The 14,159-nt window shown below is 40.0% G+C and overlaps 2 protein-coding genes across 2 annotated transcripts in view; both read left to right on the top strand.

Annotated features, from left to right (window-relative positions):
- Positions 1 to 401: 401 nt before the first annotated feature.
- LOC114072277 (glutathione S-transferase A4-like) lies at positions 402 to 11,109 on the top strand. The gene is made up of 7 exons (XM_027910192.1): positions 402 to 530; positions 4,725 to 4,843; positions 5,523 to 5,574; positions 9,009 to 9,141; positions 9,463 to 9,604; positions 10,648 to 10,779; positions 10,950 to 11,109. The coding sequence occupies exons 2-7, from the start codon at positions 4,757 to 4,759 to the stop codon at positions 11,070 to 11,072; spliced, it is 669 nt and encodes a 222-aa protein (XP_027765993.1). The 5' UTR covers positions 402 to 530; positions 4,725 to 4,756; the 3' UTR covers positions 11,073 to 11,109.
- A 2,696-nt stretch (positions 11,110 to 13,805) lies between these two features.
- The window catches only part of LOC114072278 (glutathione S-transferase-like), an 8,832-nt gene continuing 8,478 nt past the window's right edge, over positions 13,806 to 14,159 (top strand). The window contains exon 1 of the mRNA XM_027910193.1: positions 13,806 to 13,864. The gene's annotated coding sequence lies outside the window, so the exon portion shown is untranslated. The remainder of the gene's footprint in view (positions 13,865 to 14,159) is intronic.

Raw genomic sequence — 14,159 nt, 5'->3', positions numbered from 1 at the left:
AGGTTATGACAAAAACTCAAGTTATCAAGTTATCACTAAGTAAGCTTGATACTATATTTTAAAGTAATGGAGCACTGTTATCCCATACCTTGGGTAACTTTTTTTGTGCCATTCAGCACTGAAAATAAAAAACCTGGGTTACTGCTAAATAGTGAAACAAACCTAGAAACTTCAGTGGTGTGTCTTTAAATACCCTAAATAAGACCTAGAAAAATCTATAATTTTCTCAGTTCATCATGTCTTGCTCTTGTATTTGGCTAACACGCCACCAAAATTCAGTTCAAATAGATGGCTACCATAGAAACTAGGAGGTTACCTTCATGGTCTAGTGAAACCAGCAAACTGACAAGTGTCTGCCCTGGGTGTCAATTTTCAGAGCCATACGCCTTTAAATTGGGTAGTGTCTGCTTAAAAGCTTTGGGAGTTTTTCTCTCTAATTGGGTATGGCTGGCAACTCCCCTCAACTGCAAAGTTTAAACAGCCCTGGGGAACCTGCCTGTGCTGGGTGGTGACTGAGTTAAGGTCAGAAGGTAAGGACTGACTTAGAAATTCCTTTTTCTTAAAGCATTTGAGTGATTATTTTAAGTGAAGCTACTTCCAAATTTGCTGGGGTAATGTAAATTCTCTGCTCTCTTTAGTTTGTGTGCTGGATAGACTAAGCATGGCTTGATATTTACTCACCAGTGGAAAGCTGTAGGAGAGAGAATGCCAGAGAAAGACATGTTTTAACCAGGAAATGAATCCTGCAGTGCAATCCTGAGCTGAGCAAGGCAGCCAGGAGAAAGTGTGGGAGGGTGAAAGTGTGCAGGAGAACATAGTGCAAGTCTCTAGACCGTGTTGGTCTCTTCTGGGTTTGAGCAGGAAAGCCGGCCCACTGGGTATGCTGGACTTTGATCCCGTCTCCAGGGCTAAAGGGCACTTCATGATGAATGCAGGTACTGCTGTTTCTGGAAGGCCATGTCCTCTTAAATTGTTCTTGCATCCCTGAGATGCATACCCAGAGAAATTCAGGACAGGCATATTTTTAAGGCTCACTGGGAAATAGGATGGAAATACGGAGTTTATAGAAAAACAATAAGAACATTTGTATATAGTCAAATTTTTTGTTGAGGTCTTTGCTAGATGTTAGGGTAGTGCATACAAAATGCAATTATTTATTTGGCCGCAGCATAAATTCCTGACATGAACCAGTTTTTCAGCAGTGTCTGGGCTAGTGCAGTAGTCCCAAAATTGTGGTGCATTTTTGCTTTGAGAATCAGGTATTACTTAGGTAAAATAGGAAGGTTTTCCACATCTGTTCTCCACATTCCCTGGGAAACTTTGGTTTTGTCTTTTGCAAGAGTCAATTTCTTCAGTAGGAGTAGTCGTCAGACATATCTTTTCAGGGGCAAACAGCACCAGCTCAGACTATTGGACTGCTTGTAAGCCCCCTTTTTCGGACAGCTGTGTTGCTGTGCCTTTAGAAGCAGTATCTCTTAGACCATTTTCTATATCTTTATTTGCCCTTCTGCTGCTATGGTCTGGCTGATGAATGATAGCAAGTTTCTCTGGCAAGTTTATAGTTTTTAACAGCTGAGTAATTTGTGAAGCATGTGATATTTTCTTTCCATCGTAAGTTACAAACCCATACATCTTCTATTAACTGCCCAGTAGCATGGCACACTCCAAATGCATATTGAGAAACAGGATAAATATTTACAATCTTTTCTTTGTACAGCTGATAGACATTTGTTAATGCAATTAATTCAGCTGTTTGTGCACTCAGCCTCAGACTGAGTGGTGAAGCCTCCACTGCATCATTCACAGCAGTTATTCAATAACCCGGTTGCTACTCAGATGATATGACTGCCCACAACAAACAGTTCCAGAATGGGATTTAGAAACAGGACATCTGTTAAATCTGCTTGAGCCTTTTATGCTTCATGAGTGGTTACTACACGATTGTGGAGTTCCTTCCCCAGGTGAAAATAGTAAGAGTAGCAAGGTTCAGTGTGTTAGTTACCGTCCCTGAGGCCATTCCTTACCCTTCTTGTGCATAGTCTGGTAGTCCATGAAAATTGCATCTTGCTTCAACAGCTTGAATGTTTTTACCTTGTCAGTTGTCCATTGAATGGTTCTCCATCATCTTGGGTAATAATTGGTATCAGGGGTTTTGCTATTTTCTTGAATGATTTATCTGGGGGTGGCAGAATCCTACAGCTCTTGAAAAGCATTTGTTTTTAGTAGCTGGTTTTGGAAGAGTTTGAATGATTTTAATATGGTTTTCAGATAAACACTACTCCTTTTGCTGAAGAATTTAGCAGATAATCCAAATATTCTACACTTCTTTTATAAAAGTTGTAACTTCTGTGGAGAGACCCTTTCCAGCTGAAACAAACAGTAAGGAATGGGTGACAATTATACGAGATTGCTTCGTTACTAATAAAGCATCAACATACTCTATCAAAAATAGATCAACTTTTTTAAACACTTCATCCTGCAAGTCTTTTACTAAAGCTAGAAAAATAGTGGAGATCTGAGAGAAGTCCTCAGGGAGCCTTGGCTGTGTCAGCTAAACACTTCTGCAGATGCAAAAAGGCACAGTGAGTCTGGATAAAGTGGTTTGCAGATTTAAAGTAGAAAAAGTTGCCTGGTTTTTAGTAAGTCAAGGTTGTATCTGCTGACCTTTAGGGAATCTCAAGAGTCAGTGGTCACATAGGAACGGGCAACTAAACCGAGCTCTCAGGCAATACTCTGGTCAAGACCCACGAACTGAAAGTAGCTGCCTGTATGTGAGCTACCAGTGTCAGGTCCCTGTATAATAAATGAAGATAAATTTAGTGAGTCTAAAGATTGAGGAGACTTTTAACCAAAAAACAAGGTGTTGTGTTTTGTTTGTTTTTTTTTTTTTTTTTTCCCTGTGTTGGAAGCTTAAGACAACTAAAATCCACTTAGAGCTGATAGAGATACTCTTAATTAAAAAAAAAAAAAAGAATCTGATGACAAGTTTTAATTCTTCATTTGTCTTTGCTCTTCTCATATAATTTAAAGCCCCTTAGAATTTCTTGGTCGTGTAAAATGATACCTAAAGCCTTTTACTCCCTGTACTTTTGTTCTGCAGGCAATAGATAATTTTTCCGAGAGGTTTAAGTTTCATATGCTTGGTATTGCAGTCATTGGCTTTTTTAGTTAAAAGTCTTATTTACTCTAAGTTTCTGCACCTTACAGGGTGGGGCAATGTGTGTGTTGAAATTATATGGGTGCAACATATCTGACAAGTATGATAATAAGAGAGGCATTAGTTAGCTGTTGTGAACTATGTAGATAAGCTGCCCTACAGTGAAAACTAGTCACACAATGTGCAGAAATTAATAAAACACTGTCCTAGAGGCAAAACATTGTAATTAGAAACAGCTAGTGACACTTTAAAACTGAACATTATACTTTTTTTCTTTAATGTGTATTTGGATTATATTTTCTAAATTACCCAAAATATCCCTACTTATTCTAGTAACATGACTTTGTTCTTACTGAAATTGCTCAAGGGAGAACTCTTGATCTTGTTCTTTAAAATCAAGTATTGGCAAAATATGTTCCAAATGTACTTTAAGTACACTTACAAAGCACTGTGACTTGAAGAAAACATACACTAGAGTGTACCGAGCCCAGTTCAAATGAGAAATGTCAAGTGAATGCAAAGTGTGGCAGACATAATGTTGCAGCTTTGGCTTTTAGCTCTGAGAAAACTGGAGTCATCTGTAAAATTATTTTTTTTAATTGAGGCACTCTACTCTGAGCCATTAGGACATGATTAGAACATCTATTTTAAAGGGTTTTTTTCTTCCAGTCATTAGTGTATGATACAAATATCTTTGTGAAGGGAACTGATAGTCCTGTTCTTTTGGTAATTAGGCCAGTGAAGCGCAGAGAAATGAAGGCCTGAATTTGGAAATACTTATACTGAAGTGTCAGCACGGAGAGTCCAGCTGCTTGTCCCTACATATGAAACAGCTCAATACAAACATACTGTCTCTGCTGCACACTCTGAGAGAGGTGATGCTACAGCAAGTGTCAGACAGCCTCCATGTGCCAGTTCCCTGAGCCCTGGGGATTACTTTTAGGAGCACCCAAAGCCAATGCTTCCAGATTTGGCTTTAAGGGACACCTCAAGGCTGCCAAAAGCAGCAAGGAGACAGGATGGCCAAGGAAGCTTATCCTATTTCGCAGAACAAAGGGAATATTAACAATTCATTTACCCCTATTTGAGGAAAGAAGCAGACTGCAGCTGAAGCTGCAAAATGCATATACGGCTAATAAAGCTAGACAAAGTTTACTATACCAGTAAAACATGTTTTCCTTTAACTTCTTTTCATCTTTTCAATGAGAATGATGTCAATGAGGGTGAGTAACTTCCTGAGGATGTGGTAGGATTTTCAGTGCCTTTGTATAATTGTATTAAAATGCAGCAAGGTTCCCCTTGTAGTTAGGGACTTATACCACTTGTTTAAACATGTCTGTGTTTGCTTATAATCATAACAAACCTCCCTAGTAGCACTGGGGAAGCTTTACAGGTTCACACATCTTTCCTTTCCTAGCAGAGGTGGTATGGTGCCATTGGTCCATCTCCCATGTTTTAAGGCAGATGAAGTTTAAACTTCAACAGGCATAGTGAGAATGAAAGGTCCACTCTCCCCTCAAACTAATGGTGCTTACACCAGTTTTAAGAGATACTGTTTTCTGCTTAGTATTTTTTTCAGGGAACCAGGAGCTCAGGAGCATGTCGGGGAAGCCCAGGCTCACCTACCTGAATGGAAGGGGGCGAATGGAGCCCGTACGATGGCTGTTGGCAGCAGCCGGCGTGGAGGTGGGTTCACATTTGGTACAGTGCTAAAGACTGGTGTTCTCAGCTGGCTTCACTGAGAAACAATTTAATATGCATGTGGAGGATAAACAGCTGCATAAGGGTGGTGAAATTCATTTGGCCAGTGGGACTGTATTTTTGTAACTACATTGTTTGGTGGTTAATATTTGGGATGCAAACTCAGCTGAGCTTACAGTTTATTAGGGCTAGTATCAATACTCTGAAAAAATTACTTAAGGGTCTTTCATTATGATTAATCTGACTTTTCTAGCCATGCAAAACCACCTTAACTTAGTCTTATTAATTTGCAGTTACAGTGTGTGTAATAGAAGAGTGTTGTTAACTGGGGTGGGGTTAGAAATATTTGATTTACCTTGTGCTTTCATTGACATTGGCTCCAACCTGTCTTGCTCCTGTAGATACCTGCACTCTTGTTTCTACCTGCATTTAGGTTATTTCTGAATTAGTGCCCTGATGCAGAAGTGGCCAGGCCTTTCTGCTCCCCATCAGCTGTCAGGGTGGGTGTGGGATCCTCAGGACATCTGGGCTCATTCAGAGCAGTTGAAGATCTGGCCCATAACGTTTTACATGACTCAGTGTTCCGTGCATGGTTATGTGCAGTCACTTAGAGAAAAAAAGTGTTTGAATACAGCAGGATAATGCTATTCTCTCTCCTTTTTAGTTTGAAGAGGTTTTTTTGCAAACAAAAGAACAATATGAGAAGTTAATCAAAGGTAAGAATCCCAAGACCTGAGGTTTGGTTCCTGAAAATATTTCTCCAATTTGTGGTTTAAAAATAGTTTATTTAAACCAATGCAAACTTCTAGGTGCACACCTTGAATACTGCAATGCTAGTTCTGAATAACTTGTTATTTCCAGTGCCATATAGTTCCTATAAGCTAAAGGCCATAGCTTCTGTGACTGTCTTTATTGTAGTACATTAAACAGGCAAACATTTCTATTTAATACATCTTAATTTCTATGCTGTTGAACTGTTAGCATGGTTCCTGGCACATTTTTGGTCCATGGCAAATAGCACTCCCTAAGCAATTCCTAGGCATCATCTGGGAGTTGTGTCAGACCAAGGGCCATTTCCAAGATGTCATTCAGAGGTAACCATCATGTTCTATAGGCAGAGAGGGTGGAGTAGAGTGAATGGGGCCAGCCAGCTGGCCTGAGCTGTTGTTGAGTTGATGGGTATAGATGTTACCTGTATGTTGGTTCTGAATACAGTTAAATAAGTCTCCAAATGAAAGGCTGACATGGCCCCAAAATCTCCAGGAAAACCAGTTTCCTGTATGGTAGGCTCTGTGTGAACACATTAGTGACAGTTCTAAGCAGAATATGCCTCAGATGTGAAGCTTCCCCTAGATAAAAGTGTGGAGCCAGCAGAGAGACCTGAGGAAAGCCTGATATGGTCAAAGCAGCAAAGACTTCATGTCCGCCTTAGGAGAGAGGAGATCAGTTCCTAAACACCAGCGTGTAGCTCCAGCCACCGCCCTTGATATCTGGTCAGATAAAACCCAGCAGTGAACCCCACTACAGCCACCCTTGCTGCCAGGGTGGGGAAGGGGTTGGGACTGTGAGGAGCATTACAGAATGCACACACCCCACAGTTTACCTGCTGCCCAAGTCACATGAGAGAAACCTCACAGCAGGCTGAGCTTGCCAAGACATACCAGGAGACTCTAAAGAGGACTTGATTGCATTCTGGCTGAGGTCAGAAAGCATAAACTGTGTTTAAAGAAATTCTGACAGGAGAGCTAAAATAAAAAAGAAGTGGTATCAAGTAGATGAGAATTAAATTTGCTAGTACAGTTGCCTGGGACTTGGACAGTGGGAGGGCAGTGCGGTGTAAAGAAACCAGTTATAGCTCTAAATATGATAGCACAGGTACTGACAGCCCAAATGTATGTCCTTCTTGAGGCTAGTAATCTAGACAGAGTGATATAATCCTGGATACAGCATCCAAGCTTATCCAAATCCAGAGAGAAAAATTAAATAGTCATGAAAAGGATAAGGAAGTTTTTATAAAGAAGATCAAGCATTTTATATCTATGCATTGAGCTTTAGAGGGTGAGAAAAGAAAGAAAAAAGTGTGATTTAATACAGTGGGTTGAAGAGAGACAAATTAGTGATCCTAATAAAGGGACCTCTGGAATGTTGCCAATTGTGCAGGGCAGGGCTCAGCAGAAATAACTTCACATTGCTTCTCCCTCTAATTTTTTTTAATCTCCGTACCAACACCCTTTCTGCCAGGGCATCCTGTGTTTAGACATCACCCACCTCATTAGACTGGTTCAAGTGTGACTTTGGCCCATACCAGCTGATGATCCTTTAAGCAATGTCTCTGCAGTGTCATGAAGATGCCTGGGCCAGGGGCTGTTCCTAACAGGCAGCTTGAAGACAGACAGCTGTTTTGGAGGCTGAGTGTTAAATAGTTTTGGCCTGGGCAGACCTGCACCTGGTAGCTGAAAGGATGACAAGTCTGGTGCAGTTTGTGTAGCCACAGGTTGCCCAGGTTGCTACCTGGATCTCAGCAAGCTTTGTTGGTGGTTGCAAATAGTAGGTCTAGGTGACTGGGCTTTTATGTATGCTCCACAGACCACCTTTGGACAGCACAATCCAACCCCTGAAATTACTGGTAAACTGCTTTTAATCCTGCATATATATATATGTTCCATGCAGCGATTATATGGAGTGGTTCATTCTCACTGCAAAACAAGGGAGGAGAAGCAGTCCACTACTGGTTTTAAGAGGGATTCCTCTTTTCTGTAGATAAGAAATAAACCATGTATTTAGTTCAGTCACATTTGCTGCATCACTTTTTGTCAAGGGGCAGAAAGATTTTATTTTTCAGTTCACATCTTTCTGCTGAAAAATATCCATGCAGAGCTGTTAGTCTTCTCATTCTACTGTTTCTGCTAGATAGATACCAAGTAATGCTGCTTCTTTAAGCTGCAGAGGTATGTTCTGGAAATACATGAAAATGTGATTTTTCTGTGAATCTTTACAAGAAACAAATACAAGCTATTCACTGCTTCAGAGAGAACTACTCTTTGAATTGAAACTGTAAGTTAATAATATAGAACAAGTGAAGAAGGCTTATTAATTCTAGCCAAGCATGGTATTTTAACAGCTCCATGGAGTAAAAAGGAAACAGATGTGCCTGTTAAAACGAACCGTTATACCTGAAAGAAAGATTCACCAAACAGATTAAAATTGAACAATTAAAAGAAGTCAATTGACAGTTGCCTCTTTGGATTTGGAGTTTTGCTGTGATTTTTTTTTTTTTCTTTTTTAAACAGGGCAGGATTGTTCTCTGGATGCACTTAGTATGTAAATGGAGGAGGGGGTATCTCCAAAGACGGTCCAACACAATACTGGTCTAGAATAGACTGACTTTGCAATGTTAAATCTCTATGTCAACTTAGCTCTCAGAGATGCCTCACTGGAGGCTCAGAAAAATGCTCCTACCAGTACCAGTGGAAAATGGGATTACAAAGATGGTTTTTAATAGGCCTAAATTGTTGTGGAATGGCACTGAGGCTAGGCCTATAATGAAAATCTATGGGGACACTTCAAGTCTTGTCCTGCAGTGACTGTGTAAAACTTACTTAAACACCAACAGCTGTCACAGCCTCTGCCTCTAGATCTGCAGCTTCATGATGTTTAAAGTGACCTGACTCCTTCCTTTATTCCATAAGTTTGGTGTTGCTGCAGTACTAGCCCTCTCATTCTTTCTACCCATATGTTCCTGATGGGGAATTGATCTACATTCAAAATAATTGGATTTTTTTTTTATTCAGATTTAACAAAAATCTTTATGCTCCTCTTATTCCATGGGTTGAAAATGATGATTCAGGCTTTTTCTGGCAGCATGAGGCAAGGTTCAGAAGTGCAAAGGAGCAGGCAGTGACAGCTCCCAGCAGCTAGTGAGGCTCTGGTGAGGCTGTAAAGCCAGGGCCCAGCTGCACTGCAGTGACCTAGCTACAGAAGTGTGATACAGGCTATTTGATCTTTCCCACAATGTTACTTTACTGCCTGGAGTTTTACAGTTAGGGCAAGACATCAGTGGTCTCCTACACTCCAAGAGAAATGTGCTCAGTCTCTTGCTCTCCTGTCCAGCTTGCAGTGAGGAGGAACTAACACGCTAACTCTACCCTAGATGGACTCCTGCTGTTCCAGCAAGTGCCTCTCGTTGAGATCGATGGGATGAAGATGGTGCAGACCAGAGCCATCCTCAGCTACATAGCAGGGAAATACAATCTCTATGGGAAAGACTTGAAGGAGAGAGCCCTGTACGTAACACTGCCTTTCACTTAATAAGCAATCTGTTATCTGATAGCTACATTATATAAACCAAATTCTATCCTGTAAATCCAGTATAAAGGTATGAGAAAGGCTAACATGATATGTTTTAACAACTGCTTCTGAAATGCTTCTAAATAGAAGTAGGCTTTTATTGTTTCTGAAAAATATTTAGGTTTACTTTGTGTTTATTGGCTGTGAAAATTGGCACTATATTGGTGGTATAAAATTCCTTTAGGTTGCCTCAGTTAATTGGAAAACAGATAAAATAACTTTTGTGCTCTTTTCTACTGTCTCTTCCTGATCAATAGGATTGACATGTATGTGGAAGGAATATCAGATCTGATGCAAATGATTCTGATGTTTCCTTTCTCTCCACCTGACGCAAAGGAGAAAAATCTTGACTCAATTAAGGAGAGGGCAACTAACAGATACTTTCCAGTCTTTGAAAAGGTAAGTGAAAACAAGGATGTGTTTATACATATTGTATTTACATTATAAAAAAGTTTGTTCAAAATAAGAACATGTCTGTAATGCAGGTCAGTTCCAAATCCTCAGCTTTCTTGGCTGTCTCAGAGAAGGGGAAATACAGCAGCATGTTTTCCTCTATTTGTTGGCTTGTGTTGTCAAGGCTATGGTATTTGAACATCTACAAAGGAAACAAAGCAATATGTTCTTGTCACTGAAGTAGCAAGCACACATGATTTTTTTTTTCCTTGAAGAAATAGTTCTATACTTATACTTGTTTAGAGCATATCTCTCTGCTATACTTAATTTAATTTGGAACAGTTTATTTGGAAGAATGCAAAAATGCCTTGCAAATAAATCAGATAGACAGACTAGGAGTACTTTTGTAAAACATAGTCATAGCTTTCTGCACATCCCACTTCCAAAAACAACAAACCAAACCCACATGATTCATGCATCTGGCAACATTTCCCACTTTGGTAACATTCACCTAATTTTGATGGAAAACAATAATAAAAGATGAACATCATAGAAGTTCTTATGACTATCATAACCTGTTCCCAAAGGCAGGGATTTTTCTTGATTAGCTTTGTAATTTTGCATTTCCAAGTTTTCTTTCTGGTATCAACATTGGACATAACTTTAAATGAAATACCTAAATGGCAGTTTTATAAATTCTCTAAGTTTCTCCTTAGTTCCTCAATTATCCCTATTTTTAATTCTATGACTCTTATTGGGCTACTTAAACATATGATTTTTGTCTCTGTTCTCAGTATCTATCATCATTCCTCATTACAGAGTGACCAGATTTTGTAGTCTGTGTACTAGAACATGAAAAGAACAAGAGCTCATTTTTTTCCCCCCAACAATAGAGAATTGATTTAGGCTCACATCTTCCAGCTGAAAACTCCACCCTGAAATTTCAGATCTAAATGCTGTTCAGCTCTACAGCTGTGCTGTGAGGCTTAGCTGCCAGGCAACATATGTCCCATTCTCATCTGCAGCCCACATTCTCCTGTGTTCTCCAGGTTTTGAAACAACATGGCCAAGACTTTCTCGTGGGCAACAAATTCAGCTGGGCGGATGTTCAACTGATTGAAGCAATTTTAGCAGTGGAGGAGAAAATTCCTGCTGTGCTGTCGGGATTTCCTCAGTTGCAGGTAACTTTGTTACTGAGCATGCATATATTCAGGAGCTACAGGGAAGTCCTGAACTGATCATCTCCCTGTGATGTGTAAATCACGTTTTTGTGTGCTGGAATTTCTGTCTTACTCTGTGTGTTGTTTGGGTTTTTTTATTATTATTTATTTATTTATTTATTTATTTTTAGGCATTTAAAACCAAAATGAGCAATATGCCTACAATTAAGAAGTTCCTGCAGCCTGGCAGCCCAAGGAAACCCCCACCAGATGACCATTACGTAGAAACTGTGTTGAAGGTTTTTAAGAGATGAAAGCCTTGCCACTTTTGGTGAGACCCAGAATACTGGAGAGAGAGAGGGGGGAAAAAAAAAAAAGGGGTGGTGGTGGGGGGTGGGCGCAAAATATCAACCCCAGTGCAGTAAATTAGTATTGTGGTATTAAAAAACAGTGCTAAAAAACCAAAGCAACCCCAACCAGAAATAAAGTGTCTGTTACTCTGGCAATTTGATAGCAGCTTTGTCTTTATTGATATATCAAATGTTTAGCAAAATATGAAAATAAAGCAGTATGGAAGTAGAGAACTATTTGTAGGGTATGGAATTTATTAATTTCAAAAAAGATCAATGCATTGTTACTGTTGTCAGAATGGAACTTGGTGAAGATTTTTTCTGCATGCAAATAAACTTCAGAATAAGAGCTAAAGAAGAGAAGACTCAATGCATCACTTATCTTTTAAAGAAGTAGACTTTTATTTAAGGATAACATCTTTAAGGCTTGTGGGCAAATTGGATTTTTAAAGATATGTCTAATGTTTTCCTTGCAAAACTGATTATTTTTCTTCATAAATCAATTATTTCAAACCCTGTGTATGATCCTACCAGAAATTCACTTGAACAAAGTATAATGGAAGAAACATGCAATCTGTTTTGTAGAGCCAGGTAAGGCAGAGGTGGTTTCTTTCTACACATTTAGGACAGCAACAGCGATTCAGGTTCCACTGACTTCCAAATAAAATATTAGGGCTTACATACACATAGATCACAGAATAACAGCCTTATGAAGAGGCCTCATGCAGTAGAGAAACATTTGCATAGCAGGAAACTTTGTTCCAATCAATGCTGGTAAACAAATCTGATGCGTAATATTGCCATGATGTAAGTATAGAAAAAAGAAAATTAGACAAAAAATTTGGAAAATGAACCTCGTAGGGATAAAACAGAAGAACAGCATTTTCCAAAATACTTTACAAGCTCAGTGAAGGGATATTTCAAAAAATCCTGCTAAATTAGGAGACAAATGGTATTAAGCCTTTTGCTTCAAGAGTTCATTAGGGACAAGCCTACAGATTATTAATCCAGCTAAGTGTGAGTTTGAGTTTTGGAATGCTGCTAGACGCCCCTTGGTGCACAGGTCTATGCAGGACAAGCTTCATTCTTTCACATTATCTGAGCTGCTGGATCCTAAGACATTTGACTCCAAAACTGCAGGAAACACTGTTTCCAGCAGTGTAGTTTGATCTGCTCCTCTTCAAGCAAACTTTGCTAATGGCAAAATTTGCATTCCAAGAAGCCCAGAGAGGAAAGCAGTTATTCCTCAAGCAAGCAAATACAACATTCCTGTGCAGAGTTCTGTTTCCCTATAAAATATGAACAAATTATTTTGAGTTGGATGTCAACAGGAAACAAAATGTGTGCATACTTGTGCTGCTATAGCAATGGCAGGAGTGGGATTCTGCTGCCCAGAGCAGAGAGGCCTGGGGCTCTCTGTGACTCCCCGAGGAGTACGGCTGCCCATGGTGCCACAGCGCAGGACCCAGAGCCGGCCACTCTGGAGCAGCAGCTGGAAGCCAGCAGGTGCCATGGAACATGCACAGTGGCATGGACACCTCTGCATAGGTGACTCAGACACACTGCAGACTTTCAGAGGCTGGAGAGAAGAACCTGGCCAAATGTAAGAAGGGGACAGAGGGAAATAAGACAGAAAGATAGACCATTGCAGTGGTGACCATTTGGATGCCTTGTCCTTCTGTGGTTCTAGTTCTCAATAAATTGTTAAGCTTCTTTTTATGTCAAGCCATGGAATACATTGGTCTCTCAGGTACCAGTGGTGGAGACTGATGGGGTGAGGATCATTTCAGCTACAGAGCAGCAAAGTGCATGAACAGGAAGAACCTGAAGGAGAGAGCCACCTGTACTATACACAACCTGGGGTTTTTTATTTGAAGCCGTACAACTGATGCAACCTGCACGTGTAACACAGGAACAGTATCTCAACTTGCAATTACACTCAGGGCAATTCAGCAGAATTTTATATGGATGTTGACCTTGACTGCAGGTGATGGCTGCAACAGTGTCAACCAGCTAGATAGGCAGGATGGTTCATGGGAGTTTATGCTGCATTGACTTTTTGAAATCAATACAGTTGTCAGCAAAAAGCATCAGGAGGGCAGAGGGCAGTTTGCGTTCTCATGCTGTACTTCATTCACTGTCTCCTACCATTGCCTTTGGTGAGCATTTTCACCAAGTCAAATTCTGGGACACATTTTGGACAGAGAAAGAAAAGAAAAACCCCTTCTATGTCCAGGAATGAAATCCTGTGGAAATGTCCTGAAGGCATATTCCCATGCCTAAGCACAGGATAGAAGCTTATGAAGGATTCCAGAAGAATTAGTTGATGTGACTTATGTAAAGCAGCAATCGGTTAAAAGTAAAAACCCATCAAAGATTAGCTGAAAGTCTGACTGGGACAACAGTATTCTTTTAAACTGGGTGAGCTTTTCAGCCATCACAATTGTTTTTAGCTAACAGGTTGCCAAGCAGTGAAAATTGGAAGCATAGCATTTTGTGCTAGCACAGATGCTCCCACTGATCATGACCTCTCATCTATCTTCCATTTGTCAGCATTGTCAGCACTAGTCAGGAATTTATTTTCTGTAGGTGAGAAGTAACTATACAGACGTAATCGGGTTTATTTCCTTAAAAGATAGGAGATTTCCATTCCCAGAGAACCATTTGCAATTCCCTTTGTGGGAGGGGCTACAGTGAGTTACATATTCTCCAGGCAAAGCTACCGAGAGCTTAGAGTGAGTTACAGTGTGCACAAGGTAAGTTTTTTGGATTTTGGAGATGCAGAGGGAATTACTGTACTTGAAATGAAGTCAGGGAATGGGTTTTACAGATTAGGTGTTTGTACTTTCTTTACTATCATGGTTATATGCATGAAATGGTAAAATATTAGTCAGCTGCTTTCTAGGTGTACAGAATTAAGAAAAAGAAACGTAGACCTCAGAAGTATGGAGTGCTTCCTCTCATCTCCTTCTTCCTACTGTAGAGAAGCTGATACGTTATTTAAAAGGGGACTATGGTGGGTTTTAGCCATTTCCCCTTAGCTGCAGGTAA

The sequence above is a fragment of the Empidonax traillii genome, unplaced genomic scaffold, assembly GCF_003031625.1.
Source record: "Empidonax traillii isolate 1590-97213 ecotype Southwest subspecies unplaced genomic scaffold, ASM303162v1 scaffold2891:size26640, whole genome shotgun sequence".
Classification (NCBI taxonomy): domain Eukaryota; kingdom Metazoa; phylum Chordata; class Aves; order Passeriformes; family Tyrannidae; genus Empidonax; species Empidonax traillii.
Note: the sequence above shows the minus strand (reverse complement) of the source record. Positions and strands in the feature narration are given on the sequence as shown.

Excerpts from the sequence above, each read along its gene's own strand:
- LOC114072277 (XM_027910192.1), top strand. The coding sequence starts at position 4,757 with ATGTCGGGGAAGCCCAGGCTCACCTACCTGAATGGAAGGGGGCGAATG. Across the intron at positions 4,844-5,522 it reads TGGCAGCAGCCGGCGTGGAG|TTTGAAGAGGTTTTTTTGCA; the intron begins GTGGGTTCACAT and ends TCTCCTTTTTAG. Across the intron at positions 9,605-10,647 it reads ACTTTCCAGTCTTTGAAAAG|GTTTTGAAACAACATGGCCA; the intron begins GTAAGTGAAAAC and ends TGTGTTCTCCAG.